Source organism: Passer montanus, unplaced genomic scaffold (assembly GCF_014805655.1).
Source record: "Passer montanus isolate IOZ18808 unplaced genomic scaffold, ASM1480565v1 scaffold55, whole genome shotgun sequence".
In the NCBI taxonomy this organism is placed as follows: domain Eukaryota; kingdom Metazoa; phylum Chordata; class Aves; order Passeriformes; family Passeridae; genus Passer; species Passer montanus.
Genome location: NW_024370485.1, coordinates 2,147,999 through 2,169,913, shown reverse-complemented (window position 1 = coordinate 2,169,913; position 21,915 = coordinate 2,147,999). Strand labels below are relative to the sequence as shown.

The 21,915-nt window shown below is 50.3% G+C and overlaps 2 protein-coding genes across 4 annotated transcripts; one reads left to right on the top strand and one right to left on the bottom strand.

Moving 5' to 3' along the window:
* The first annotated feature begins 2,266 nt into the window (after window positions 1-2,266).
* Window positions 2,267-11,678, top strand: PICK1 (protein interacting with PRKCA 1). 3 transcript variants are annotated; one of them, XM_039725467.1, is made up of 13 exons: window positions 2,267-2,321; window positions 2,998-3,089; window positions 3,641-3,752; window positions 4,184-4,312; window positions 4,432-4,498; window positions 5,758-5,847; window positions 6,268-6,321; window positions 6,420-6,482; window positions 6,848-6,981; window positions 7,745-7,837; window positions 8,687-8,737; window positions 9,987-10,131; window positions 10,391-11,678. In XM_039725467.1, the coding sequence occupies exons 2-13, from the start codon at window positions 3,049-3,051 to the stop codon at window positions 10,633-10,635; spliced, it is 1,224 nt and encodes a 407-aa protein (XP_039581401.1). In that variant the 5' UTR covers window positions 2,267-2,321; window positions 2,998-3,048; the 3' UTR covers window positions 10,636-11,678. The 3 variants fall into 3 exon arrangements, with proteins under 3 accessions (XP_039581401.1, XP_039581403.1, XP_039581402.1); XM_039725469.1 differs by lacking the exon at window positions 2,267-2,321 and adding an exon at window positions 2,398-2,614; XM_039725468.1 differs by lacking the exon at window positions 2,267-2,321 and having other exon boundaries at window positions 2,398-3,089.
* Window positions 11,679-13,350: 1,672 nt separating this feature from the next.
* SLC16A8 (solute carrier family 16 member 8) lies at window positions 13,351-21,467 on the bottom strand. The gene is made up of 5 exons (XM_039725459.1): window positions 21,408-21,467; window positions 18,815-19,114; window positions 18,195-18,338; window positions 16,744-17,607; window positions 13,351-14,631 (listed from the first exon to the last, which is right to left on the bottom strand). The coding sequence occupies exons 2-5, from the start codon at window positions 19,041-19,043 to the stop codon at window positions 14,240-14,242; spliced, it is 1,629 nt and encodes a 542-aa protein (XP_039581393.1). The 5' UTR covers window positions 19,044-19,114; window positions 21,408-21,467; the 3' UTR covers window positions 13,351-14,239.
* Window positions 21,468-21,915: the final 448 nt, after the last annotated feature.

Sequence of the window (21,915 nt, the reverse complement as noted above, 5' to 3'; positions counted from 1 at the left end):
ACAAGGCTCATCACACCTACAGGTTTTGGCCTTGTCAGTGTCAGCAGGTCTAGTTTTCCACCTCAGGCGAGTGCTGATTACTGTCTTCCTTTTGAATGGCAGGAGCTGCCAGCAAAGGAAACATTCACTGCTTGTTCAGCTCCTTGCAGCTCTAGTAGCAGAAGTGGGCAGCAGGAGAAATGAGGTCCTGCAACTTCTTTTAGCCAGTCTGCTACCCAGCCAGCGCCCAGGGGGCTCTGAGCAATCCCTTTGGGCGCAAGGAAATTATTCACGTTATACAGGTGTTCTCCTGTGTGTGTGGAAAACCTCTGCTGTAGAATAGGAGAAATATGCCACCTTCACAAGCCCTGAATTCGGGCCGGCTCCTGCAGCAGCAGTTCCGGGCACTGACCACACGGCGACACTCCGACACTGGAAACGGAGCCCGGCGGGGGAGACCCTGCAAAGCCCCGGGGACAGAGCGGGGACAGCGCAGGGACAGTGCGGGGACAGAGCCGGACACACCCGCACCGCCGCACGGAGCAGTCCCGCCGGCAAAGCCCCGGGGACAGAGCGGGACACACGGCCCGGCCCTGCAAAGCCCCGGGGACAGAGCGGGACACACGGCCCGGCCCTGCAAAGCCCCGGGGACAGAGCGGGACACACGGCCCGGCCCTGCAAAGCCCCGGGGACAGAGCGGGACACACGGACGCCGCCGCACGGAGCAGTCCCGCCGGGCGAGGGGCGGACAGCGGGCTCGAGTTCTGCCTGTGTGACATTTGTTTAGCCAGCTCTCTGTTTTAGCAGCCAGCTTTGGGGAGGGTTCTGCGGGGTGAACCCTTTGCTTGTGCTGCAGGGTCTCTCTCAGGACATGACAGAATCTGCCCAGCTAAATTGTCACTGTCTCTAGGGATGGATATTGCACCACTTCTCTGGGCTGAAGAAACAGTGCTTACCCACCCTGAGTGTGATTTTATTCCTCGTGTTGCACTGTAATTCCATCCTGCAACTCGCAACCCCTTCCTCTTGTCTTTAGCTGTGCAAAAAACCCTCAGAAGAGTTTGGGTCCATCTTCTCAGTATCACCTGCAGCCACAGCCAAGTGCTGGTGCACTGCCAAGCCCAGCAAGATCTTCGTGCAGAGACCAGGGTGTGGCTCATCAATTCTGGAGCTTCACTGATGTAAAACTCCAGTCAGCGGCCAGGGTCGGGATGTCAGTCTTTTCTTCACAGAGCTCCCACCTGAAGGACTGCATTTCTCATTCAGCTTCCCCTCATAAATAAATCACATCTTAGACCCGGGACTATAAAATGATTATTAACAACACACTCTTTCCCCTGGTAGCCCAGCCAGTGTTTTGAAGTATGCAGGCAGGAGGCTCACGGGGCCGCATACTGCAAACACTGCCCACCCTGTCAGCCAGCAGGAGAGGTCATGGCCATGGCCAGCCCTGGTTCCTAGTCACGGAGGAGTTTCCAGCTCAAAGAGTACAATGCTGGGGTTGTGGGCCTTTTTCGATCTGTGTCAGAAAGTGGGGTTTGGAAGCCTGGTAGTTCTTCAGAAGCCAGGAGCAGCTGGAAAAGATGACACACAAAGCAACAAGGCGACCACATTTCTCTAGGAAATCAAAGTCTTCTCCCAGTGATGGTGCTGTCATGATGGAGGCAGGAAAACCTTTTGAACAGCCAGCCACTGCCCCTACACACATTGCAGAGCAAAAGAATGTGTAGAAGCCTGGCGATCCTGCCGCACACACGGCAGTGCAGTGGCTTTGCACACAGCTGTGCTGAGCGGTGTCCACATCTGCTGGCATCCGATGGTTCCTCACGTCACTGCTGACTGTAATTGTGCCAAGCAATTTCACAGAATCACCAAATCAGTGAGGTTGGGGAAGCGCTCTGAGACCATGGAGTGCCACCTGAGGCCGAACTGCCCCGTGTCCGCCAGCCCATGGCGCTGAGTGCCGCTCCCAGCCTTGCCTTAAACACCCCCGGCACAGTGACCCTACCGCCTCCCTGGGCAGCCCGTTCCCGTGGCTGATCCCTTTCTGTGAAACAATTCCTGCTGATGTCCAGCCTGAACCCCCCTGTGCAGCCTGTGACTACGTCCTCTCGTTGCCTGGGACAAGAGGCCGATCCCCAGGTGGCTACAGCCGCCTTTCAGGGGGTTGGAGAGAGCGATCAGGGCATTTCGCGTCCCCCATTGCCCCGGCCTGACCAGGCCCCGCTCGGTCCCCATGGCAACGCGGCGGGCGCGGGGGGCGGGGCTCGGCCGGGCGCTTCCGGGCGGCGCCGGCCGTGACGTGGCCGGCGGGGGCTGACGGCGCCGCGCGGCCGCTTCCGGTGAGCCTGGGGGCCCCTCAGGGACGCCCCCCCGCGGCTGCCCCGGGACGGTCCCTGGGGCCGGGGCTGGGAATGGGAATGGGGCTGGGAATGGGGCTGGGAATGGGAATGGGAATGGGGCTGCCCGGCCGGGCACTGCCTGCAGCCCCTGCTCGCCACTGCCCTCAGTCCCTGCCCGCAGCCCCCCTGCCCTCAGCCCCAGCTGCCCTCCTGTTAAATGGAAAGGGGCTTTGTGCGTGGGGAAACGATGAGGCGCTCGGTGGAAAGCCGGCCTGCCGAGACAGGCGGGGAAGGTCAGAAAGTGACGTGACTTGCTGTGAAGTCAGGAGATAGCGGTGTGATGGATGCCGGGGATAAAGCTGGGTGCCTTTAGCGGCCGTGGGGAGAAGCAGCTTCGGGAAGGGGCCGCGTTTTGTTCGGTGCTTTGGAAGCGCTGCACGTGTGTCAGGCCTGGGTTTGGAACGTGCAGCATCCAAACTCGAGGGCTTCATCCTGTCGCATGCACAGCAGAGAACCAGGGACACTTGACTCGTTTTTGATCTTCTGATACAAGAGCAGAGACCACAATGCGGCATTCCAGAACAAAAAGGAGATTGATAAGGGTGACAGGCTGGTTCTCTGTTTTTTCCTATTGCAATAATGCATTTATTTGGTTTGTTCTGTTCTTTCTTCCCAGGGAGTTTGGAATAAGCAGCTTCAGACAAACAGACTCCACTGAACCAAAACAATGTTTGCAGATTTGGACTATGATATTGAGGAAGATAAGCTGTGAGTATTTCACTTATCTTTTCCTGGTGTTTCTTGCAATAGAAGTAGGCTTTGCAGCTAAGGCCTAATGAGAATTGATAAACTTACCTGTGTGTGACACTGTGTGCTGAACATCAGCCTTCCTGTTCAGTGTGATTTCTTGCTCCATCTGGAAAGCGGGCATAAGGCATCACTGTGCTGGTGAGCAAAGGAGAACATTTGTGTTGCTCTGCAGTGGCTGCCCTGCATTTATCACAGAGCACTTGATTTGCATCACATTTATGCTGTGCAAGTTGTCCTCCCACTCCAGCACTGAGTGCAGGTGAAACACTAAAGCATGATAGTGTTTCCTCAGTGCCTAGCCATGGACGAGGGTGTCTCTAATCCTTGCATGCAATCCCAAGAAAAAAGATAGCACTGAAGGTCTCCCTGCTGGCCCATGCTGCCAGGCTCTGTGGCAGAGGTGAGGGCATGAATTCAGATGTGCAGTGCCCATGATCTGACTCAGGTACCGGAGTTGTTTCATATGCAGGCAGCTCTGCCTACGTTCAGTTATTCCTTTCTCTTTGTAGGGGCATCCCCACTGTACCTGGGACAGTGACCCTGAAGAAGGACTCTCAGAACCTGATTGGGATCAGCATTGGAGGAGGAGCACAGTATTGCCCCTGTCTCTACATCGTCCAGGTGGGCACCTAGGGAGGAAAAATAAGCCATCTTTTTAGAACAGGGTTGGCCTGAGAGATGGGAAGTGTGGAAAGAGAGCCCTATGCTCTTTGTTTTTCTCGAAGTGGGAGATAACATCTCAATTTTCAGTGAAAAGATTTCCTTAGTAGGTGTGGAAAAATTAAATTAAGACTACTAGAATTATCCTTCTCCTTGGAGAGCATGTTAGAATTCACAGGGGAACAGTGTGACACTCCCAACACCAGGAAATCCTGTGCTCAAGGAGGCACATCCTAGGGGCAAGAACTGCCGGAGGGAACAACATGATCAGCCCACCTGTTGGTTTGGAAAGGGGGAAAACTGCAGCTCCACGGTGGACAAAGCAGGAGTGGGTTCAGCAGGAGGAAGGCAGCTGTTTGGCTGTCCCTTCTCCTGCCTGTGCTCTGCCTTAGGTGTTTGACAACACTCCAGCAGCCTTGGACGGCACCGTCGCGGCCGGGGACGAAATCACCGGAGTCAACGGGAAATCCGTCAAAGGGAAGACCAAAGTGGAGGTGGCCAAGATGATACAGATGGTAAAGGTGAGAGGTAGGAGGGGGCCACTGGAGCTTCTGGGTCGTAGCTGGCAGCTTACTGTCCTTGGGTAAAGGGAGCGCTGCTGCCTGCTCCCAGCACAGCTTGGGGTTTGCTCTCTCTGCAGGGAGAAGTGACAATACACTACAACAAGCTCCAGGCTGACCCGAAGCAGGGCAAGTCTCTGGATATTGGTAAGACTGGTTTCTTTCTCCCTAGAGTGTTAAAATGATGCAGAAGGGTGAAAGATTGGTGCCAGCTAAAACCAAATCTGTTTCCTTTCTTGCTCTTAACTCAGTCATAGTCAAATGGATACTGTCAAAGAGAGTTACAGATTAAAAAAAAATTCCTTCCCTGACATTTTGAAATAGGCTTGAAAGTTAAATCAAGATTTAATTGTTGTTGTGGGTGGCTTGTTTTTCTGTGCTGTGTTTAGCATGGATGATGAATCTCAACTGCATAATAATTAATTTATTTTTAATTCATGTAAGTTAGGCTGACCTGTTCTGAGATATACACAGAAATGTGTCAGTTGAAAGGCACTGGTGGTGATTTCTAACCATGGAGAACAGTGATGAAATAACTATCTACACGGAGTTTTGTACAAACACAAATTTTATGGGAGACAGGAGAGCTTTTATTGCTGAAACAAAGTGTCTGGTTTTGAACTAAGCCTACACAGCTGTCTCCTTTATATGGTCTGCCTTTCTCACTTTCAGCAAAATGTATCCATTCTCTTTGCTCTCATTTATTTTCCTGGTGATTATGGTGCTAATAAATTGACAGGAGTTCTGGAAAATCGTGAATAGCGAGATGGATTTCTGGGAAAAGAGGTGTGATGAGAACATGGTATTTTCCAGAACACTATGGCTTCAGCTGAGTTCTTGGGATCTGCAGGCAAGGCTGTAAATAAAGGTGACTGAGTCATCTGGTTCCAAGAAGGGCATAGATGTCTCTAGTAATTTGTGGGGTTTGACCACCAAAGGCAGAAATTCCATCAAGAGGTTACAAAAGGGTTTAACTAGGATTCAAAAGGGAAAAGTAAGGAAAGAGACAACACTGAGCATTAAGTCCTGATTGTCTCTCAGCCTCATTACTTCAGCTGAAGTAATACAGCAGATAGCATAAGCAAAGTTTAGTTCCAAATATCAAGATAAGTGCTTTGCTTATAGCAAAGTGATTGATTGGGACAATCTTCCAAAAGAATCGCTGGAGCACTGTTGATTGAAATGTTTAGGATGTGAGAGCAGAGCAGATGGGCAAGTTAGAAAACGTGGTATGCATGGCTGGACCAGAGTGCCCTTTTCTACAGTATTCTTTCTTCTTGCTGCCTCAACACTGAGTTAAATGCAGTTTATCCAGTGCCTGGAAAACCAGTGAGAAGTGCTGGTGAGCTTTTCATGCACACGGAAGTGACCCTGATGCTGGTTTGTTACTTTGTTTTGGCCTTCAGTCTTGAAGAAGGTGAAGCACCGGCTGGTAGAGAACATGAGCTCGGGGACAGCAGATGCCCTGGGGTTAAGCCGAGCCATCCTTTGCAATGGTAGGTGTTGTCCAGGAGGACATCTTCCTAATGGAATGCTTTCTCTCCCGTATTTGCCTGCTTTTTATTGTTCCTTGCATGGTCCACATTCTTTTCTTCTGCTCTGCCTTGCTGTTGTGATTGTCTCTGCCCTTCCTGAGTGATACAGCCTGTCCTTGTGGCCACTTAAATGTTATCTCAGGTCAGATTAATTTAAAGCAGGGAGCAGCTTAGTGAATGCCAATAGATGATGCCCCACACTATAAAATAAGTTTGCATCGTTTTAAAAGCTTCCCACGTTGTATCACAGGACAAGCATTAAGGGATGAGGGAAACTTGAACCAAATAAATGAAACTGGTATTTTTCCACCTAGTCAGGTCTTCACCATGTCCTGAATGTGACTCTTATAATTCTGTACTCTGATTCTTGTTTCTGTTTAGATGGACTAGTGAAGAGGTTAGAGGAGCTGGAGAGGACTGCAGAGTTATACAAAGGTAAACTGCTATTCCATCAGACAGCAGATTGGAGAGAAGGATGCCTCCATTTTGTTTCAGTGAAGTGACTTAAATGTTTTTTCTGGCTTCCATCACAGGCTTGACAGAGCACACCAAGAGTCTTCTCAGGGCTTTCTTTGAGCTATCTCAGACACACAGAGGTAAAGAATCTTGAACAAAGGGAGCACAGATCTTTGACCTTCAGTTTCAGGAGTTTTTGTCAGATGTGTGATTCCCTCACTCAAAGAAAGCTAGGAGTTGCAGAAATGAGCTGTGAAGGACTGCTCTCCTGTATTACCAGTCATGGTGCTAACACAGGCCCTGTCCTTCACATAAGACATTGTGGAAATGCCCTGCCAAACTCTGGTCTTTAGGGAATATGTAGCTCACCTTTACTATTTTCCACAGGTAGCATCATCCCACAGTTAATTGTAAGGTTGTGGGAGGGACTTCTAATACTGGAGACAAGATTTTTCTCAGGGTTCACCTCTTTATTCATCTGTCTGTATTTATTCTGCTCATGCAGCATTTGGAGATGTTTTCTCTGTCATTGGTGTACGGGAACCACAACCAGCTGCCAGCGAAGCCTTTGTGAAATTTGCTGATGCCCATCGCAACATTGAGAAGTTTGGAATTCACCTTCTGAAAACAATTAAGCCGGTAAAGAATTTAACCATAGGAGTAAAGGGTTTGGAGAAGAGGGCAATCTAGAAATACAGAAGCCTGTCTTTAAAGGTGTGGTCTTAAAAGTTCATTCATTGAAGGAAGAAGGATCCTTGTCTGCTTTCCTTCAGGGAATTGTCTTCATAATGTAAAGAACCTGAGAGGTAACATAATGAATATATCAATCTTGTTCCTTTGACTTCTGCATATGGGTATATTCCTCTCCTTTTGGGGATGAGGGAGTAGTCTCACTGACCAGTGTAGTACCTTATTGGTATCCATAACTGCATTGTGTCACTAAAAGAATTCAGACAAGCAACCCAGGAACAATGTAAGAATTTCAATCAATATATTTGAGTGAGAGTCTCCAGGGGATCTCTGCACTTAGTTTAGCAAAGAGAGAATTTCAGTGTTGATTTGGGCACCACTTTCAGTGCTGTGTTGGATGGACGATGCTGGCTCATGAAACTTTGAATCAGGGAGGGCTGTTTCCAGGACTAGCTGAAAATAACACAAGTCAGAAGCAGATGAATCCAGGCTAGGAGTGAGGCAGGCATTTCTAGCACTGGAACCACTTGCCAGTGACAGTAAAGGAGGCTCTAACCATTCTGAGCCATGACCAAACATTTTCTTTCTAATATGCTGGAGTTCAAAGAAGAGTTTTGAAGCAGCCTCATGACCTGTGCTAGGTAAAAGGTTGCACTTGAATTGTGGTCATGCTTTTTAGTCTTAATTCAGCAAGTGGGTGTTTCCTTTGCAGATGCTCACTGACTTGAATACCTATCTGAATAAAGCCATTCCTGACACGAGGCTGACTATCAAAAAATACCTGGATGTCAAGTTTGAATATTTGGTGAGCTGCTTGGTTTTATTGTTGGTTTGGTTTTTTTTCCTAAGTGCTGGTTGAAATTAAGTTTCATAGAATCATCCTGGAAATCACATCTAACCTATATGATCACATATCCATCCTTCCATAATCCATGAGAAAATGCCCTGTTTTTTCTAGTTCTTTGTTTACTGCCAGATTACTCAGGTCAGACACCTGTTTTTAGCTTAACACTTCTCACTGGTAAGAAAGATCTTACAGTACCCACGTGACTTATTTTCTACATAGTCACAATTATTTCCTAATTTATTTCTAAAGAGTTCCTCTGCAACTTAGGCTCTTGAACTCCTCTAAAAACTCTCCAATCCATATTTTTCAGGTAATTTTGGCCACACTTTCTTGAGTCAAAGTAAACAACTGTCAAGTCATATTTGCTCTACTTTAGACCTTGCCCTTTTTTTTTTGTCCTTCATTCCACTCATCCCTTGTTTTCTACCCAAAAAGGGTAAGGTTGCTCAGTGCACCTGTAATTGAAGGAATCTATTTGCTTTTACCTGTTGAGAGAAGTAGTTGGAGCTGCAGCCCTAAGGCAAGGGAATATGGCAGGATATCTTCCTACATCAATCATTCCTGCAATTAATATTTTTGTTTCCCTTCTTATTTATTCCCATCTCTTTCCCATACTTTTCTTTTATTGTCTTTTCCCAAAGAGTAAATCAACACTGCATTTTTCCCACTGTGCTTTCTTCAGTCTGTTCCCTGAAGAAAGACTTGGAATGGTGCAACCTCATGGGTATGGGTGATAATGAAGTTGTTTCTAATTTTTAATAGTTCCTCCCTGTTTTTCTTTTTTTTTAAATCTTTAATTCTGCAAAGTCTTACTGCCTGAAAGTTAAAGAGATGGATGATGAAGAGTACAGCTGCATTGTGAGTATCATACAATTGCAAAAGCACTCCTGTGTCTGTCAGCACCTAAACTAGTGAATGCATCTTAAGGAATTACATACATTTATTCTTAATGTATTAGGAATAGAGGATCCTTAAATGCTACCTGGGAAGCACTGCAGCTTGTTTGCTCAGTGGTTGCCTTTCTCAGTGTTTAAGTACTATTAGGTTATGTAAGGAGGATTAAGGTGTTATCTTCACAGATTCCATTTGTGTGTAGTGTACAGCTTATCATTAATTCTGGACTTGTTTCTTAGAAATGGAGATTTAGCTTCTCTGTAGCAAAATGCATGTGAAGCTGCATTTATAAGTGAAGGAAATTGATTAAAGGATATCTCTTAACAATAGGGGATTTATAGTTTAGAGTTTTAGGACTTTAATTCTTACCAGCTCTGTTTAAAATAGCTAAAGGTATCCCGTAAATTCCAGTTTCCCTGCATAAAATAACATCTTTTTTTATCCTCAGTATCAACCTCAGAGCAGGCATTTCATTTCTTGGAATGCCTAGTTTCCAAGTGCCAGGAAGGAATGAAACTCCTAACACAATTTTTCATTATATGTTTCCTTCTAAATGGGAAGGAGAGAATCCCATTCTTTCCCAGCAGAGTGACACCTTTGGGTTTTGGCACGTGCAGTGTGTGCTGGGGAGCCATAGTATGTCTCATGGATTTTTCTGTGTGTTGTGTTTACAGGGGCAAGGGAAGGATGCTTCATTGCTGACAGAGCTAACCCCTTCCCAGACTTTTGCAGGACAATGTATAGGTCCCTCCCTGTTGGTTTCCATCATTGTGTCTGGGTGGTTGTAGATCAGAGGGTTCCCTGTGTAGATATGTAATTCATTATGCAATCCATACAGGGAAAACCTTACAGAGGAGGGCAGAATTTTTATGTGCTTGATATAAACTCATTTTTAATGCCTGACTTACTAGTTCAGGTAAGAATCTGTGCCACCTCTCCATGCTGGGCTGAAAGGTGCCTGTCCTTTTGTATTTTCTTAGTAGTGATGCTTTTCTTTACCATGCTTGGTGTGTGTTTGGCCTTCAAAGTGGCCCCACTGCTGCCAGTTTTTGACACGGCTCAGTGTTCCTCCGGGTTCCTGCTTCCTGACAGCAGTTCCCGTGTGCCTGAGAGGTCTGTGATAACCCAAGGTCATTGTGAGTCCACACTGGTAGGCAGACTTGGGTGCAAGCACTGCTGTGGGATCTCTAAAATGGGGCTGTGTTTTTGGCAGGCTCTGGGTGAGCCTCTCTACCGGGTCAGCACGGGGAACTACGAGTACCGCCTCATCCTGCGCTGCCGGCAGGAGGCTCGCACGCGCTTTGCCAAGATGAGGAAGGACGTGCTGGAGAAAATAGAGCTCCTGGACCAGAAACATGGTGAGTGCCACTGCTGAGTTCAGCAGACATGACTTTGGCCTTGTGTTCTTCCTTTGTCTCAGCTCAGAAGACAGCTCCGTTCTTCTTTACTGAAGAACTCCTTTGTGGCTGTGCCCGAGACATCAGCCCTGAGGGGCCAAAAGGGATTAATGTGTAGGAGATGGTATCTAACACTGGTAAGGGAGGCTTGGTCACAGCCTTCACACTGTTTGGGAAGGAAATTTTTACGCTTTTTCCCCCCAACATGTCTCCACTGCAGTGCAGGACATCGTGTTCCAGCTCCAGCGTTTTGTGTCCACGATGTCCAAGTACTACGACGACTGCTACGCCGTGCTCCGCGACGCCGATGTCTTCCCCATCGAGGTGGACCTCGCCCGCACCACTCTCAGCTATGGGCAGAAGGACACCTACACTGATGGGGCGGAAGAAGAAGAAGGAGAAAGCGAGAGAGAGGGTAGCGGGAGGGAGGATGCAAATGGAGAGAAGCTCATTGATGATGCCTGAGTGTGTCAGCATGGCCAGAGGGAGGACTTTGCAGACTTCTGAAAACATGTATTTCACGTGGCCATTCATCCTCTGCGATGTCTCTGTGTGTCCAGCCTGGGATTCCTCCTCTGCTTTGGGTGGGGTAGCTGGTTGGATTGGGACCAGCCTCTGCTTTCCTCTCTTTTCCTTTGCTTGTTTGCCTGGATAATTGTTTTTTGCCCCTGGAGATTTCTGCTGCCCAACCTGGGTACTGAGCTGTGGGGAGGAAAAGCCACTCCTACACTGCCATGTGTCCCTGTGAGCAGGACTCTGCTGAGCACGTGTGCTCCTCTCTGTTATATGGAAGCTGGTTAAGGGTTTGGAGGTGATTACAAATGGTGAGAGCAGCCCCCTTCTATCCTCCCCTTGTGCTGTGGGGAAGTGTTAGCATCACTGCTTGCTGTCTTCAAGCTCCTTCTGAGCTTTCCACTATCCACCTTAGGACTGTGATGGAAATACCCTATCTTTAAAATAGAAAGGAGACACAAGCCCTTGTGGAGAGAGGAAGAGGCTTTGGGATTTTTTTAGTATAAAGAATGACTAGTGTGCTCTCCTCTCTGCACAGCTATTTTGTGCTGCCTCTGGGCCAGCCAGCAGCAGTAGCTATCCTCCCATTCCCTAGCACAAGGGAAGGGGGAAAAGGAAAGCTGAGGTAAGTGAGAGTGCTTATTTCCTCCTTCCTTTTATCTTCTCCTCCCTCCATCTCTGTGGGCCAATCCCAGATGCAGATGGCACTTTTATCTGTTAGTGGGCAGCATAACTGCCAGGAGTGGTGGTGTTCTTGGGCCAGGGTTTTTTACTTCTCTGTCATTACATTCTGGTGGTCGTGGGAGAAGTTATTTAAGTGCATTAATTTATGATCAAGAATTTTTTTTATTTATGTTTCTCTTTGATTGTTTTTGGAGCTTCTTCATCTCTGTGGGTGCCTGGAGAAAAGCCATCCATGGTCAAGCTGCTCTGGAGAATTTAAACAGACTGGTGTAGTGACTATTGTCTGTAATAAAGAAATATGTGACATTTCATTTCATGTCCTTCATGCCTTTCTATGAGAGGTTTGTTTGCTTATCTTCCATTGGTTTTAATCTTAATCTATAACCTTGGGAAGATGGGTGTCACGTGCTGGCCATTTTTGTCTTCTCCTACTGGTGCATAATCTCTACACCAACCTGTGGTGGTCAGTACAGCACAGATTTCCAGAGAGTTACAGATGCTGTAGCAGGGCCAGTCCTCCAGCAATACCAGCTTCTCTGCATTTTGGCTTCCCAGGGGAACTCCAGCCTTGTGTGGTGCCTCAGTCCTGCCAAGGTGGCATCTCTGTCCCTCTCCAGGGCCAGCTTCCCCACGCAGCTCAGCTGTTGCATCACAAGCTTCAGCTGATGCTTAAGTCCCTGATCCTCTTTCAGAGTTGTTTGTTGGCCAAAACACGAAGCAGTTGAAGGGAACTGAAAATGCTTCAGCAGTCTGCCTGAAAGCCATTGAAACCGTAAAGCGTAAAGCAGCATAGCTGGGTTTTTCAGGAAGAGGTCTGGGAATCTTGCAGCACTGTCTGTAAGTGAGATCTCGTACCCTGAGGGCTTTTATTTGCTTTTGTGAAAATAATTTAAGAGCGGGAGGCTTAGTGGGAAATGTTGGCTTGTGACAAGGAAACAGAGGGGACCTTGTTCTAGTGACCGGCCTGGCTGACAAGGGCAGTTGTTTTCATGCTGTGGACCTTGGACCTCTGGGAAGTTGTGAGCTCTTTCTTGTAGGGCATACTAGTGAATAAGGGAAACCCAGCCTGGGGTTACTGGGGAAAGAGCTGCAGAGCAGCTTGGTCGAGCAGAAACAGCGATCTTTCCTTGTTGGGAAGGAAAACAAGCTTTGAGGGCACTGCATGAATGCCTGCAGGGCCCCAGCACCCTTGCTGCTGCTCTCATTCTCCCAGAGCTTTGCATCTGGGGTTTGGTATGGGGTTTAGTCTTGCTTGGGATATTTCTAAGGGAGTTTGAGTAGGAAAATGCCCGAAGTCACCACTATGACTAGCTCAATATCAGATCTAACAGTGGTGTTAGCTACGGTGGGACAGAGTACAGCCTCGTGGGGTTTACCTTCTCCCCTCCAATTTCCAGTTCTTCTGTCTCTTCTTAAACTGATACTCTTCAACAGCTTCATTTCGCTCATCATTTACTGGTGGTTTTTGTTTGGGAGCACCTAGAATGAAACCCTTTCCTACATGTCCCCACTCCCCTGCTGTGTTTAAATGGCTTTATGGATCCTGCCAACTACCCATTAATTTGTAGTCAGTCTGGTCTGGAATGAAACACAACTTTTGGTGGCCCAACAAGCTGCCTTCCCTGTAGCCCTCTGCTTAGTTTTTGATCCCTTGTTATAGTCACAGGTTCCCCCAGGGTCTCTCTGAGGTGAAGCAGTTCGGGAAACCGGAAGAAAGAGCTTTGGCCAGGGGTGTTTATAAAAGATCCTGTCCTAAAGCAGATTACAAGTGGTTTAAGCATGCCAGGGAAGGTTGTCCTCTCTGAATCTAGAAATCCACCACTGCAGCAGGGGGTGAGGGGGTCATGCCTGCTTTACCACGTGCTCCAACACCCTCGTTAGCGGCACCGGGGACTGGGGCTTGTCCTTCTGCCTTACCTTTGATTCCTTTATGTAAGGAGGTTTTCTCTATTTAAGAGGAAAACACAGGCACATCTGGTGCCATTCCTGCTCAGTGGATAATCACTTGGGGCACGGTTATTTACCTGTCTTGACACCCCTGCCCCCACAGGGGCCAAGTTGCTCCCTTCACACGTCAACGGGACTCACTTGAGCCTAGATAAAGCTGGCTTGGTGCTATTCCTGTCAGCAAGGCTCCGTGCTGCGGCTGCACACCTAATGGCATTAGCCTTTCTTAGGTGCCTTCTTCTTGTACCTCAGCAGCAGCCTCTAAGGCAGCGCTTCGCCACCTGGGGAAGCAGCATCAGGTGTCACTGCCCCAGCTTTCCTGCCCACTAAAGAAGTGCCAGGCAGAGGTGGCTGGAGCTGGTGGCCTCCTGGTTCGGCAGTGCCCGAGGGAGGTGTTGCAGAGAGCCTGGTGTCTGCTCCCATGGAGGTTGGCAGCTGTGAGTTACACCACCTCCTAAACGTGCTGCCAGTGAGACTGACACTATCCAGACCGTGGAAGTGGGGTGAAGAAAACACTGACACCAGAACAGAGCGTATCAGATCTGATTACAAAGAGTCTCTAATTGTTTGTGTTCTGTATTGTGACCATGCAGAAGGAAAAGGAGAGTCCTTGGCAGCCTCTTCTGAAGACTTTCTCCAGGGCTGGTTTGAAAGTGAGGAAAGAAGATTATTATTATTTTTCTTTTTGGTGTTTGGGCTGCTCTGAGCCTGCGTTGTACCAGCATGGGTGCAGGATGCAAGCAGACGTATCACTGGGTAGGTTGTGGACATATGTACATAAGGACCAGCTATTCTTGCACCTCTCCCACTTATTTCTTACATCTGCCCTTGTCCCAGCTTTCTGCTCCCTGCATCCCGCCTACCCTCCCATGCTGAGGTGCTTGCAAACAAGGCCAGTTTTATACATCCCTGTTCTCTGCCCTGGCTAAAAGCTGTCCCTCTCCACCCTCTGGTCAGCGTTGCAGCCGTCCCGGGCCAGCACCTCCCCATCCCCGGCGGGACAGCCGCCTCCCTCCCCTCTCTGCTCCTCTGCCACATGGTTGGCCTCCTCGCTGGCCACCACCACGGCGTTGTCGGTGCTGTGGGCCGGCTGGTGGTTGTTGCTGCTGTGCTCCTCGGCTTCCTGCACGTCGGACTCCGCTTCCTCGGTGTCGCTGCCCGCTCCCGCAGAGGGGTTGTTCTCGGGGGGAGGCTCCTTCTTCCCTCGGTTCAGGCAGCAGTAGCTGGCCACACCCAGGAAGAGGGCAGAGAGCACGACCTCTGAGCCCGCCAGGTAGAAGATCACCTCATAGTTCTTGAGAGCATCGACCAGGCGGCCTGGTGGTTGGAGAAGAAATGAGATGGTTGGAGAAGACATGAGATGGTTAAATTCAGCCTATGCACTCCTGCATCGACAGCCCAGTGCAGGTGGGCAACACCTGCATTTGGCTGAGGACCCATTCCTCAAGGGAGCAGCGAGAAGCCTGAATACCTAAAAATCCCCCTGGGAAAGAGCCACACTGTACTTCTGGGGAAAGTACGGTAACAGTGCATGGTTGGTGTTTTCCCTTCTTTGGACAATCTTAAATAATTGTGACACCCTCATGTTAGGGTTCCACTCCATTGGTGGGCCATCTTCTACTTGCCAAGGTGGGAAAAGCCGCTCATGATTTGGGTTGGCCAGTCTCAGAAAATAAAGTTTGGGAGGCATTGCTATATCCTAAGCTATTATGTCAGGAAAACATTCTGAAGGGAAGAACAAATTTCTCTTTGGCAGAAGAATCCCTCTGGTTGGCCCGCACCTGGTGAGTTCTGTGCCAGAGATATTCTTAATCTGTTTTCTGAATCCACTGGGGCTGGCAATGGTGGAAGAGTTCCCAGTCCTTGGTGCTGGGGAGCAGGAACAGCTGCCTTGCTGCAGTCAGGATGCAGCCGTGGAACCGCGCTCTTCATCCCAGTCTTGCGTGCTCCCAAAGGCACATGTGACCCCCAGTCCCTGCTGTGCTGCAGAAACCAGCCCCAGGACACGCTGAGGTGCCTCCCAGAGCAGTCATGGGACGAATTCCTGGGCAGGTGAATGTGGCCCTGTTCAGCCAAGCCGGATGGCGGGCGAGGAGCCTGCGTGCCCCAGCGCGCGTGCGTGTGCGTGTGTGTGTGTGCAGCTTATCCTGTGCCAAACCCCTCGGCCCCACGGAGCGGGAAGCAGCTCAGGAGGATTACACCAAACAAAGCCACTTTGTTCAACCCCCTTCTCCCAGCCGAGCACTGTTCTCCCCGAGCCGTCGGGATTGTCAGAGCGCTCGAGCTTCCTGCACCAGGGGGGTCCTACAGCCCCCAGCGCGACCTGGCTGCCCCCAGCACGGGTCTTCGGTGGCCCTGCACTGCCTGTGTGCCACTGTCTGTGCACACAGCACCAAGGCACAGCTGAACTGAGGCAGGAGGGCTGTGGCATTCCCTTCTTAGCCTCCCACTGGTGAGCCTTGCTCCTTAGGCAAGGTGCTGTTAAATCCCCCTCTCCCCCAGTGATCTCTCTGCAGCTGCCTCCAGACACGTATTTCTTGACCCTCCCTGGCCTGGGACTGCTGACTGCCCCACAGCTTGTAAAGTGAGATATGAATTATTGTTAGCATTTAAGAGGGTCCTCTCTTGGCTGCCAAATTTTACTTGAGAACTGGTTGGAGTTGCTGAGGGCGGGTTTTACTCATAACTGGTGGTTTGTGCTGAAGAAAAGACCATTCACACAGAGGTCTTCAATGATGGGCTTTAGCCTAATGTGTTACAGCTGAAGGAAGGGACTGCAAGAAACAACAGAGTGGTTCCTGCCTGGGGATTTTCCATAGTCATGCCCCTGACTCTTCCTTGCAAATCAGGATACTACACTTTGTTTGGAAATATGCCTTGGGCATGATTTGGCTTTCTCACATGTGATCAGACACTTAACATTAATCTACACCAACCTCCATTCAACAGCCTGTTTTGATGGGCTGCTTGCGGGGCATGGGCCTTACCAGGAGCTGTGACCTAGACTAGACTGGCTGAAAAGCTGTGAGTGTCTTAATCCTCTTAGAAAAATTACCAGCAAATGCCTCAGGGGACTGTGCAAACTGTTTTGACTTGACTGACAGCAAAACACCTGTGCCTTGGAATTGGGATCAGAGCAAATTGAGATCACTATTCACAGTGCCAATCAAAAGGCCATGGACACCAAGGAGAATTTGAGAGACGCTTGCTTTGTCCTAATGAAGACTCTCAAAGGTTTGTCTGCAGCATGTGCCTGACCTTAACATGATTCTATGCAACATTCGTGGTGAAGACAGAGATCAGCTCTCAGCTTCTAGAGCAAATTTAAAGTTGAGAAATGGGGTCTTTCTTCAAGTGCATTGTCCATGCCTGGTACCTGCAATATGGAGCAGTGGCAGCCAAAAGAATGACCTGCAGCAAGACACCTACCTGCCGAGGGTGGGCCGATGAGCACGGCGAAAGCCTCGATGAGGAGGACCAGCCCGATGGCGCTGGAGAACTTCTGGGAGCCAACGATGGCCATCAGCACCTCGAACTGCAGTGCCCCAACCATGCCGTAGGAGATGCCGAAGAAGACGCAGAAGATGACCAGCCCCGTGTAGTTGCTCGCCCTGGCACTGCAGATGTCTGTCAGGCCGTTGAAGAGCATGGAGAAGCTGAACAGATATGCCACGTGAGGGCGGACCCACTTCAGCCCTGCCACCATGCCACAGGCTGGGCGGGCAAAGATGTCTATGAAGCCGATGATGGAGAGCAAGAACGCGGCCTCTGTGTCCGGCACGCCTGTGTCCTTGGCATAGTTGACCAGCAATATGGGGGGCACGAAGAGACCCAGGACCAGGATGAACTTTGAAATGGTATAAATGATAAACCCTCGGTTGGAGAAGATGCTAAAATCCAGAAGCTTCTTTCCTTTCTTAGGCTTCTTCTTGGCTTTCTTGCCTTTCTTGGTTCCATCAGTGGTGCTGATTCCCTCCTCTGACTTCCCTCCTATGGGCAGCATCTCCTTGGCTTCATATTTGTCCTGAGCTTTGCCCATCTTCCTCTTCATGCCCATATCCAGGGGTCTCATGACTGCCCCACAAGTGCAGCAGTTAAGCAGAAGGCCCCCCATGATAAGGAACCCTCCTCGCCAGCCAAACTTCTCCAGCAGCACTTGCCCCAGTGGAGAGAGGGAGGAGAGGAAGACAGGGCTCCCAGCAGCAGCCAGTCCATTGGCGAGAGGCCGACGCTTGTCAAAGTAGGTGCCCAGCATGATCAGTGAGGGCTGGAAGTTCAATGCCATACCCAGACCTATATGGAAGTGAGAGCCACGAGGGAGACACGGAGTGCAAGAGAATGAGATGTGTTTTGCAACAAGCTGAAAATTCCCCTCAGACTATCCTAGTCCTGAAGTCCCATGATGGGCTGAATGTATTCCTCACAAGGCTCTGTGCCTTCATGTAGGTGGATTGCCCCTGCAGAGGATGGGCTAAACCAGCCTGTCCACCCGAAATGGGTTTGATCAGGTAATTGTGCTCATACTTAGGCAGGACCTGAGCCTTACACAGGAATTCTGCCTCTTTCCCCTGCTGCTATGTACTGATGCCACCTACCACAGTCACCACCATCACTGAGCACCCTTAGGTTTCTTCTGTCTCTCAGCCACAGGTCCTGGCTGTTTAGATCCACCAGATGCATCCTGTTTAGATCCAGCAGATGCATCCCTCACAGGTGCAACATTCAGGACTAGATGCCTCCCATAGTGTGTGCAAATAGGCGAGGGAGACCTGATACTGGACATGGCAGGGAAAGGGAAATACGCCACGGGAAAATATGACATAGTCTTGGCTCTTCCCCTGGTAAGCCTGTGTTGCCCCCCCAAATCCCAGGGCTCTCACCTGTCAGCACACCAGCTGTCAGATAAAGCTCAATGATATTGGTGGTAAAAGATGCCAGGATCATCCCAGCAGAAGCTAGCAGCCCGCCAATGAGCATCACAGGCCGGCAGCCAAACTGGTTCACCATGATGCTGCATACTGGTCCTAGGAGGAAGCAGAGGAGACAGAGTAGGTGACCAGGAGGAGACGGGACAACTGGGAAGGGGCAGGCAGGCCAAGCAGGGCTCTCAGGGAACATGAAGCTGTGATGATGGAGCTCATTGCTTGGCTGCTTAATTGCACCTCTGTTGGGTCTGGCCAAGGGAGAGAGGCTGGTGGTGTGGAGGCTTCTGTCCTGCCCTGCCTTTGAACCCTATTCCCTGGCACTTGGTGTGGCAGGAACAGCACTTCAGCAGTGGGAGCAAACCCTGTATCAGTTGTCTGGGATGGAGGTGGGGTGACTCCTGCTGGGGCAGAGGAAACAGGGATATGAGATGCAGCACACTTCCAGAAGAGAAGTGGTAGGACAATTGTATTCTGCATCGTGGTTCATGGCCAGGAGAGTCCATGGGGACATGGCCTGGGCATGGCAGAGTGGGAAAGCTGTGAGGTGAGGAGGGGGAAGTGTGTCCAATCATCACCTGTCCCATAGAGCATGGCCAGCATGATGGAAGAGATCCAGGCTGTGTCACTGTAGCCCACGTGGAAATCTTTCATCAGCTCCTTGAAGTAGACACTGACGGCTTTTGGGAAGGCATAGGAGAAGCCAGTGATGACAAAGCAGCCAAGGAGCACGATCCAGCCCCAGCCACCATCCGGGGGCTTCACAGGAGCCGGGAGTTGCCCTTCTTCTGGGTCAGGTCTCCCCATCTTCTAACCTAGGAATGGAAAGACAGGCCAGGAGGAAGTAGGGCAACAGAGAGAGAGAAAGTCCGCTGGTGCTGCAAGAAGAGAAGAGCAGAGCAGCAAACATTTACTACAAGGTTTCTCTCCATGCCCACCATGGCCCATCAGGGGCCACAGCTACTCTTTGTACCCTGATCCTGCCAGGTGAGGTGAGATTGCTTTGGGGTGTGAGGTCATGCCTCAGCTGGGCAGAGGTGGGAAGCTCCCCCTGAGAGGGGGCAGCCCAGAGCTCCATAAACCCTGGCCAAACACAGCTAAAGGTTGTCACAGCTCCCAGCTGAGCCTGGGGTGCTGCATCTGATGCAGCATCAGGATCTGCAGCACCACCCTTGCTTCATATCCAGCCTTGCCTACAGATGGGGGGAGGCAAAGATCAGCAATGTGAACTCTTTTTGCTTCTTAAAATCTGCCTTTGAGCCTCTCCCATGCTGGTCTGCTCCAGTGGGGAGTCCTCCAGGACCTGCCCTGCCACAGAAACCTCCAGCAGTGAGGCAAGGAGAGCCATTGAGCCTCTGTTCTTTCTTCTGGGAGACCCAGTGCATGGCACTCTCCTTCTCCCTCCCCTCCCTGCCATCAGGGGCCAGATTTCCGAAATAGGTGAAGGGGGAGAGCACAAAAAAACAGTGGTTATTTGCATGCCAGAGAGATTAGGGCTCTGTACGACACGGAGGGGCCGGAACAAAGCCTAAGTGGGGAGAAGGAGGGAATTAAAGGGGATGTCTTGTGAGTTGCTCTCAGGGCTCTTAAGCTGCCCAGGAATTTTGTTCCAGCTGACTGCTATGGGTATGTTTTTCATTTCTCCCTTAGGTACCAGGTTTCTGCCCCTCCCAGCACCCTTGGCCACAGTTTCTTTTCAGCCAGGATTATTTCCACACCTGCATGCAAAGCCATCGCTGGACTTACACTACAGATGCTCCCAAGTAGATTAGACAGGCATTCTCCATGCCTGAGCTGGGCTTTCTTGGGTCTGGTTTGTCTCCTGTCGCTGTCCTGTGGCAGCACACTCCTAACAAGGATTCTCTCTCCTGCCCAGCTCTCTTGGCTGAAGGACTGCAAGATGGCAGCAGCGTCCTCATCTCTTGGCACCAGCAGTTGTGGGAAATGCCAGGGGTCACAAATGGACTAGAGAGTGCTGAGGGGACAGGGACTGTCTTATGGATGTGACAGACATTGCTAGAACCTGAGAGCTTTGGATCTGGGTGCATTTCTCAAGGAAGGCCCTGTTCTTGGTGTCCTCCAGCAAAGGGGCTGAGTTGAGCTGATTCCCATGGCTGCTGTTGCTCTGAGTCTCAGAGGAGTGCAAGTCCTTTGGACAGAAGTGTGGATGGCACAGGCTGGGGCAGACCCCAGGCAGAGGGCCCTTACTTGGCAAGAGTGGCCTTACCCCACAGCCACACTCAGCTGTACCCCTCCTTCCCCTCTCAGGGAGCCTTTGCTCCCAAAAACAGAGTACAGCAGCACTCAGATGTCTGCCACCCATGGGTCCCCGCAGCAAACTTCCCCAAATTTTCAGGATGCCCTGAGCCGCAAAAAAAGGGAGCTGAATCTGGTTCTGAGCATGGACTGGAGCAGCTCTTCTGGATGGCTCTTTCCTAGCAGCTCTTGGGGTGAACCACTGGGGCCAGCACAGGGACGGAGACATGGACTGAAAACAGGGAGCTATAAAAATATTTTTAGGGCAAGGAATCCCTACAGGAAGAAGAGAATAATGATGCACTCTCCAGCTACCCATACCTCCTCCATCTCACCCTCACTGGGGTTTTCTGGATCACTGGCGCCCTGACAGCCAGACTGAATAGCCTCGCTCAGGCTCTGCCATTTTGCCCACTGCTCCTGTCCCAGCTCCAGCTGACTGACAAGCTGGACCCAGCTGTACAAAAGGCGACTGCTGCCAAAGCACAGTGATTTCTCAATCAGAGCTGGTGCTCCACCACTGCACCCTCTGCTGCACTTGGCTACTTCAAGTAAGAGCTGCCACCAAACACAGCCTGAGACTTTTTATCCAAGCCCTTCTCCCAGCCTTGCTTTTCTTGAGCTCATCATGCACTGCAAATTAAATGAATCAATCAAACCATTGCAATCCATCCTTCCCTCAACCCTGCTGCTCCCTGCCAGTATCCTACCAAGAAAATATTTGTCTGTCTGTGAGAGAGATTTGTCTCTGTCTTCAGAGATTTTGTCGTGCCGCCTGTCAGTGATGAGCCCATGGCATCTGATTTTGAAGAGTGCATTAGACAAATACCTGTGAGTACTTGTTTGAGTTTGGAGCTGGAGGGCACCTCTGCAGGAGCCACAGAGCTGTATAGCAAAGCATGAAAGCACTTTTACCTGCCTGCAGCCAGATGTTGGCTGAAAACGATGGGGTGCACCAGAGGAGCTCGCCTGTGGAGATGCCTCCAAGGCCAATATGCCACAGCACAGCTCTGCTGGAGATTTATCCCAGCTGTGAGCCAGTTCAGAGCTGCCTCGTTCCCAACACCATGACACTCATGCTTGTCTGCAGTCACACCCCACACCCTGCTCCTGCCTTTGCATGCTCTACAGCTCACTGTCATTTTGTCCCCAGTTAAGCAGCTTTATTCACGGGTAAAAGCACCGTGTGTGAGCTCACATGCACCTGAAAGCTCAGCAGCATGGGCACCTGCCCTTCCCTGTGCATCACAGGAAGGTGGGCCAGAGCAGGCACTGCTGCAGCACTTGCTGCAGGTGGCTGCAAGAAGAATTGTGCCTACAGCAGGAGGCTCAAGCCAGGCTGGAAGGGTGAAGACCACAGCAGGTTCAGCTGTGGCTGCCAGTCCCTGGACACAGCCAGAGCACAGTGCAGCCAGTGCTGGAT

What these genes read in the sequence shown, in the direction of transcription:
- PICK1 (XM_039725467.1), top strand. Translation starts at nt 3,049, where the DNA reads ATGTTTGCAGATTTGGACTATGATATTGAGGAAGATAAGCT. An exon ending in CCTGTCTCTACATCGTCCAG is followed by an intron (nt 3,753 to 4,183) that starts GTGGGCACCTAG and finishes GCTCTGCCTTAG; the next exon opens with GTGTTTGACAACACTCCAGC. An exon ending in GCTATCTCAGACACACAGAG is followed by an intron (nt 6,483 to 6,847) that starts GTAAAGAATCTT and finishes CTGCTCATGCAG; the next exon opens with CATTTGGAGATGTTTTCTCT.
- SLC16A8 (XM_039725459.1), bottom strand. Translation starts at nt 19,043, where the DNA reads ATGGGGAGACCTGACCCAGAAGAAGGGCAACTCCCGGCTCCTGTGAAG. An exon ending in GGCCATGCTCTATGGGACAG is followed by an intron (nt 18,339 to 18,814) that starts GTGATGATTGGA and finishes GCTTCCTCCTAG; the next exon opens with GACCAGTATGCAGCATCATG. An exon ending in CATCGGCCCACCCTCGGCAG is followed by an intron (nt 14,632 to 16,743) that starts GTAGGTGTCTTG and finishes TCCAACCACCAG; the next exon opens with GCCGCCTGGTCGATGCTCTC.